The sequence below is a fragment of the Buceros rhinoceros genome, unplaced genomic scaffold, assembly GCF_000710305.1.
Source record: "Buceros rhinoceros silvestris isolate BGI_N320 unplaced genomic scaffold, ASM71030v1 scaffold12231, whole genome shotgun sequence".
Taxonomy (NCBI): Eukaryota; Metazoa; Chordata; class Aves; order Bucerotiformes; family Bucerotidae; genus Buceros; species Buceros rhinoceros.
Window position 1 is genome coordinate 46,083 of NW_010392578.1, and position 7,528 is coordinate 53,610.

The window sequence follows — 7,528 nt, forward strand, 5'->3', positions numbered from 1 at the left end:
CCAGTGCACAGACTGAAAAGATAACGCAAATGAGAAGCCAAGGAGAGTTTAGAAGTGTCAAAACAGTAATGCCACATCAAAGCTTCCCACAAGTAACAAGGTTAGTTGGCACACATGGCACTAGGTAAGTGGTACACAATTCCTTCTGAGTTAGGAACAGAAATGGACCATGGCAGAGACGTGACAACTCAAGTTAAATTAATACAAAAATTGCAACTTAAAGAAATTATACAAGAAAACAATAATTAAAGATATAAAGAAACTTAAGTAACCAAAGACTACAACAAAACATCATATTAAGACATCAGTTATTAACTTTCTGAAGCTAAAATTCTCTTTAAAAAGTTCTAATTGCCAGGATTACTAGACATGACAGAGGTTATTGACTACATACACACCAGCACCAAGTTCAAGTTTGCAAGTCAGTACCTTATTTTTCTTGATGAATGGCCATAACTTGCCCTTGGATTTGCCACCAAACTTCGGCTCAGATTTGCCATCTGCTCTGGAGTTGGAAAGGCTGGATTCTGAGACAGTCCGCTTCATCGGCTGCGTGAAATCCTCAAAGTCGATATCTCCCGGAGGCTCAAACCCCGATTTAAAGGCTTCTATTACCAGCTGTGAATCCTGAAATGGGACCGATCCAGGACAAGCGTAAACATCTCAGGTGAGAGCTGCTGCCAAGTTGGTGACATACAAAAACAGTACAAGGACAAGAAAGTTCATCTGTGTGGGAATCAACCCTTACAGTGACCAGTTTCATTCCAGAAACAAACACCCTTCCAGAGCCCAGGATTAATTAACGCAAGTTAATTGTATTATAATCCTCCTGCCCCAAGATCAGGGCTCTTTTCTTGGGCCTATTTTCACTACCATGATGTGCTTTAAAAAAAAAAAAAGCAAACAACCCCAAATGCCCACACCTACACACAGCCTATCATCTTACCAAACCACGGCAGTCCAACCAGATAAACTTTGATATGAGTCACTTAAGGTATGGAATTGATGAACATGCAGCTATGAGCACACTAGTGGAAAACCCCAATAAACTCTCCTATATGAAGGAGCTCGAGTGATCACACTGGCACAGGTTGACATGATGGTGCCTGTGATCTCAGCTACAGTAAATGGCAGGAGTTTCTTCTCAGGAGCTTTCCCTGACAAACTGAGCAGTCCAAGGTCACGCAACAGCCCGACAGGCAGTGGCTGGAAACTCTGCGCACTGTCACTAAAGCCACATTCCCCGTTTGCCATCAGTGACTAGATGTGAGTCAGCCACGCGCTGCCTGGGTACTGTATGCAAAGGGATTGCTCTTTTTCAGATGAGGGTGGGAATAAATCAAAGAACAATACATAGCCTTTTTCCTAATGGGGTCTGCAAACACCATTAATTATCCATACGCTCAAATTCAGATCTCAGTTTGCCAAATGCATTTAAATCCAATGGACTCAGAAAAATTAAGGCATTTTTCATCTACTTAACTTCTTGGGAAGAGATTTTTTTTTAATTTTATCTTGTTCTAACAGTTTTTTAAGATCATTAGATATTCGTGTGCTGTGGCACAGTTTCTCTCAGCCTCTAGAGAGGAGCATCGCCATCCTGTGCAGATAAAAAAGTTGAACTTGTTGCTCTGAAGGCATTCCACAGATCTTACTTATGTCCGTAGGTAAAACACTGTTCATGAAAAATCTAGTGGGATATAACATACCCACAGGCCAGGCTCCATTGAGCAAAACACAGCTAAGGGAAAAGCTTTGCAAAAGTCTGCACAGGATTGTGCAGAAAATTAAGGTTTAAGATGCTCAACCTATCAGGAGCACCGTGAAATCTCCACGCAGCTTTTAGGGAGGTAGAACATCACTTTCCGTTATCTCATCCTAATTAAACATTATAACTTCCTGAGAGCTAAACACTGAAGACTTTTTAGTAACAGTTATAAAACCAAGGTGAAGAAGGAAGAGAGAAGAAACTACATGCACACACAAAGTTACATTGAATTCTCTGTTGGTATTTTATCCTATGCAGGAGCTTTTCATTTTTTCCTCTGCATTTTACAGAGTTCCTTCCATTTAGTCAAAACATCCTTCCACTACAACGTAGCTAAAAATAACCAGCACATTCCATATATCACAGAGATAATGTCATAACAGGAACTCCAAAGTCCATAACAAATTAATTTTATCTGCTGCTACAGCCTTCTGAAGCAAGTTCTGCAAAGGTCCTCCTAGCAGTCACTACAGCTGCCCCCTGCAACGTGACCTCTGTGTTGTCCGAGTTGTTAGAAAAAGGAGATGAAAAAGAAGCATATTTCCAACTTCACTGGAAACACAGGGCTAACCAGTATTCCCAGCTAAATCCAGACACTTTCCATTGCTGTTAGTGGGTATTCTATACACTTCGGTGAGGGCATAAAGCAATCCTATTTACACAGTTGCAAATTTAGCAGCCAAGCCTGAAAGACGGGCCATGTTGCAAGTGAGCCTGAGGCAGAACTTCGTAATATATAAGCTGCAAAGAATATATAAAGTATTAAATCTGTCCCATGGGTCATTCTAGGTCTTAACGCTACCCAGTGAAATAGAGGCCCTGGAAGAAAAGAGATCTTCCAGAGCCCTGCTAGCATCCACAGAGGGAGGGAAGACGGAGCTGGCCACGGAAAGGAAACCTGTTTGCAGTCTGCACTTCCACAGTTTCAAAGTCACTGTAGAAATACAGCTTTAGTTACTATTGTACCACACAATTCTGATGGTAGAAATCAGAACGGTTCACAGACACCAGAGGAACGCCACCTTCATGTTTGCAACGAACCTACCCAAAGCTGAAAATTGATTATCCAAAAAACCCCGAGATACCTCCATGAAGTGCAAATTTCTGTTTTTATTGTGGTTTTTCCCTTTTAAACAGGGATGCCTTATCATGTGCTGGTTATATGTTACTGGCAGCACAGAAAGCTACAGAACTTGCAGGTTCTTTCATCGTTTCAGCTAGAGCTGACACACAGATTTGTACACAAGGTAAATTACTAGTATCGGCATGTTCTCTCTTTTTTTCCTCTCTGACCAATACATTTTCTATGTTAGCTGTGGTTGTTCCACTTCAAGCCCTGGTTTCTGAACTAAAGTTACTGCACAAAGAACAGAGCTTTTCTCTGCTTGACCTCTCGCTGCCTTCAGTAACTCTGTATGTGACAGCTGGGTAGAAAGAGAGAAAATAAACCTAAAGGATACCCAGAGCTAAATCAGAACTCCAGATGCATCACTGCCTGCTGTCAGTGTCACAGTACCTGACCTTACACATTTCAGGGTCGATGATACTGTACAATTTGTGTATGATTACCAGATCCTGCAGATCTCCTCCCAGCTGGGAAACACGTGTGGGCCCCCAGTTGCACACAGAGCTTTTCCTGCCCAGCAGGCCCTTGGGTTTGCTCCCTGTTGTACAGGCTGCATTATCACCAGCTGTCCTTGCATTCAACTTTCCTGGAATCTGACCTCGTTTCTAAACCTGACCACAGCCTACATCTAGCTGACTTTCCTATGCAAAGTTTTTCAAGCTTGAAAAAGATGAATAAAGGAGAAATCCTTCCATTTGAATCTTTTGAGGAAAAGCTCTCCAATGGTAGCTTAAGAAAGCCCAAGCTTGCTTCTTAAAACATCAAGAGGTAAGGTGGGAAAGGTCTGCTTTAACACTCCGCTTTAGTGGCAGTATATTATCCAGAAAGAGAGAAAATTCAGCTTTCAAATTGCTATGGTGTGCATCTACAGCCATCTTTATATAGTGGCAGGACCTATATGCTACAGAAATGCAGGAACAAGCAGGTCACTTACCAGAATCAAGGAAGTTAGAAACTACTGTTCCAGAGATGGAAAAAATCCTTGATGGTATTTAAGAAAAAAGAACCCTTTATGGACATAACGTTCCAGATAGATCACGATTTCACCATGCAGCACCAAAAGCTGTACCTCATGAAGGGTACGTTGTTCTAACATGGGATCCAACTCCCCCTTCTCCCACCCAGAAAGGGTAATGCTCAGATCCCTTGGTTTTCTATGCTGCTCTCTGTGAGAGCAATTGCCGAGCAGAAAGTAGAGGATTCATTTAAAAACTTCAGCCTCAGGCTTATGCTGCCAATCAACGGCAGTCTCCAGGCTCTGGGCACTGAACAGCTCAGAAAAGATTTCAGTGAAAAAGACGAATGGGAAATTCAAACAGCTGGCAAGAGACATGCTGTTTGTATCTGAAGCACTAACGTGATCCAGGAGAAGGGCTGAAAGAGCAAGCAGAGACTTCATTTTCAAAGGGAGCACATAATTCTGAAAACAATTAGGAAACACATTTGTCCTTGTGCTAACTGTACACCAGGAAGCTGAAACAAACTCTTTATCAGCCGTTTTATCAGGAAGGCTTCTTTTTACTCCCACAATGATGTTCAGAAATCAAGATTTACGAGAGCTCATTTAAAAATCTGCACAGAAAGATTTTTACAGTGAAGTAGGTACTTTGCCAGAGTCGTCTGCAATAATTTATGTGGCAAATACTGCAATAATTCCATTATTATAAAACTAACTGGAGCAAAGGCATGTCTGCAACACTCAGTTGCAGTTTTCTGACTATTAGACACAGAAACCTGAAATTCTCTGGTTGTTATTCAGATGGTATCTGGAATTACATCCACCACCTTCCTTACTCTATCCAGATGCCTGTTTTTCAATTACAGTATTGCAGTAAATGTTAATCTTGGTAAAAGGAAAGAATATTCCTAAAAGGGAAAAAAATGTGAAAAATAAAAAGCGTGGCAGTAGAGGCATTTCTGGGTGCCAAGCAGCTTTGGGAAATAATCTGAGCACACCCTGCCTCAAAGTAGCTTGGGACAAGAAGTTATTTTTTGTTTTCCTTCTAGGACTACTCCATGCTGCAGCCCAGACCCAGGATTTGTCTCCACACATAAGGAATCAATACTCAAGATGACAACCAACAATCCAAACCATGCAACACTTACATTCTTGTGATCAATTGATTCTGCAGCCGTCGTTATTTCATCCAGACACTTTCCAATGATAGGGATCACCTGGCGGTCAACATCTGCGAAAGTTTTCATGGATTCGCCTATCCTCACAATTCTTCTTTCCTCCATCTCTTGTATTTTCTAAAACATGACATTTCATTCAGATCAAATATCAAGACTAACTTCACAGTGTCAATCAATTTTTCTCCCCAGCATACATCACCTGCTTTAAAATTTATGGTTTAAATGTATTTTTAAGAACAAACTAGGACAGCTGTTCTCACAAAAGCACCAAGTGATATTGTTCCCTCAAACATCAAAATGTCATTGTAAAAGCAATCTCTGTTACTGGGAATTTTTCAATTAACTTATGTTACAAAATGCTGATTTGTCAAATCCCCAGCTTTAGGCTTCTGTCAGAATGCTCCTAAGACTTTTAAGAGAATTTTTGCAACAAGAAATTCTTCTGTTTTCTGCACATGTTCTGAATGATCTAATTTTCACCTCCCTGCAGAATCCAAGCAAACAAAATTCCTGATCTCTCCCCTTCTCCTCTTCCCTACAAGGCAGTTGTTGCTTTACAGGCAATCCTATACATCATGTGCTGTTCACACAAGGGCTTCTCACCACATGGTCTCTGCTGCTCAGTGGATTCAGTGCCACGATCTCCAGCGACAATCCCAGCACCTCTCATTTGCAACAGAGAAGAACTGGATGTGGCATTATGTTATTGTCAGATACAGAAGGGCATGTTTCATATTCAACTGCAGACAGAGCACTGTCAGCTTAAAAACCCCCACTGCCTCCACTGCTTTAAGCATGCTCACCTACAAATCAGAGCACTTACCAGATCTAGCGTTAAATACAAATATATTGCAAAAATGTTACATCTGATGCTAGGAAGAAACTGTCTCAAGACCGTGGTTTGAAATATCACTGAAGCAAAAGGAGGCGTCTGTTTAGCTAAGGAGGTCCAGTGATGGGTCAGAAAACGTGCATTTGCTACGCAAATATCAGTTATTTCTCATCAGATGATAAGCATGTGACATTTTCTCCCTTAAAGAGGTTGTATTTTCCACTGCTGATGCTTATGACCCATTACACTGGAACAGTCATTTGGAACTTCTTTTCTACTACATTAAATCTCTCTTCGTTCAGTGAAGCACTAACTTCAGCCAGTAGAAATCCTGATGGCTCTTTTGTTCTTTCTCTATAGTCTTTCTTTAAAGACATTTTTATCAGCAAGATTGCTTAAACCTTCTGACATTCACTACTGCAGAATTATCATGGTTTAAATTAAACATCTGTGCAGTCCGATTAGAAGACAGGTTACAAAGGGCTGTGAGGCTCTCCCAACGCAATGTGCACAGCTGGCTGTGCGGACAACGCACACAGTGCTCTCACCCCCAGCTGCACGGACACAGGGTTCAACAGAGCAGGACTGGGAGTAAACTGCCATGACAATTCAACGTCACCTTCCTCACATATCACTGATCACTTGATATCCACTCTAAGTGAAAGGGACAATTTATGCTACCAAGCCCTCCTCCTCTTGGGTTTGCAGACTGCATATCGAATCTGTCAACAGCAACAAAAATCACCACAAACTAAAGATGGGATCATGTAATTGTGCACAATGGTGGCGTGCAATACCACCTCTGTTCCTCTCAAGATTATGAGCTACTCCAGATCAGTGCCAGGGAGCCTCACCTGGAAGATGTTTGGGATGTGTGTGTAGTAGTGATCGTGCTGCTCACTGTTGAACTTCTGCAGAGTGGAAGAATACTCTGCTTTGCTGTCTTCTGCCATTTGATGTCGCAGCTGGGCTTGCTGTCTTGCCTAAAGAAATGTCAAAATAAATTTATAATTTATACTACATGGAAATAAATTGCATCATGTTACCCCTTATCTTACTACCCTTACCAGGAACATTAGTGTACGGGTCTCTGAACACTTCAGCCTTTGGTTTACCCCTATTTTGTAATCAGTTCACCCATGCCAAGCACAAGCCCACAGCGTGCTCGCTGCTGCTGTTCTTCCCTTGCATCACAACACGCCATCTCCACGAACAGCCTCTGTTCACACTGCACGTAAGGCACTGAAGCAAGTTTGCCCCTCGCCCAGCCCACTTAACAGGCACGCACATTTTCCGACACTCTTCTTGCTCCTCCGTACGCCCTGTGGGCTGGCTCCTGCTTTTCACTAATGAAATACTGACCTGTAGTTGGCTAGCAGCATTTTGGGGGTAAAGGGAAGCAACAAAAAACCATCAACATGGATTTGTCTCATTTCACATGCCCAAGTCAACACAATCATGACAAAACATCTTGTGTTCCCTCTGTGCTCTCTGCGAAGTTCTTTATCTGCACTTCCTTGAATAGCGCTGGCATGAATTCCACAAGGAAAGGGGAGCCCAAGCAGCAGCTGGGACACAACTCCCTTCCTATTTTTACCCACACAGATGATTTGCTTTGCTACCCAGCACAGCAGAGCACTGGACAATTAACCTCACTTCTTTCCCT

At 42.1% G+C, this 7,528-nt stretch overlaps 1 protein-coding gene across 1 annotated transcript in view; it reads right to left on the reverse strand.

Annotated features, from left to right (window-relative positions):
* The window catches only part of FNBP1 (formin binding protein 1), a gene marked incomplete at its 5' end in the record, with an annotated part of 72,083 nt that overhangs the window by 23,426 nt on the left and 41,129 nt on the right, over nt 1-7,528 (reverse strand). The window contains 3 exons of the mRNA XM_010144546.1: nt 430-627; nt 5,001-5,147; nt 6,717-6,845. Coding sequence (XP_010142848.1) covers nt 430-627; nt 5,001-5,147; nt 6,717-6,845 — 474 coding nt within the window. The remainder of the gene's footprint in view (nt 1-429; nt 628-5,000; nt 5,148-6,716; nt 6,846-7,528) is intronic.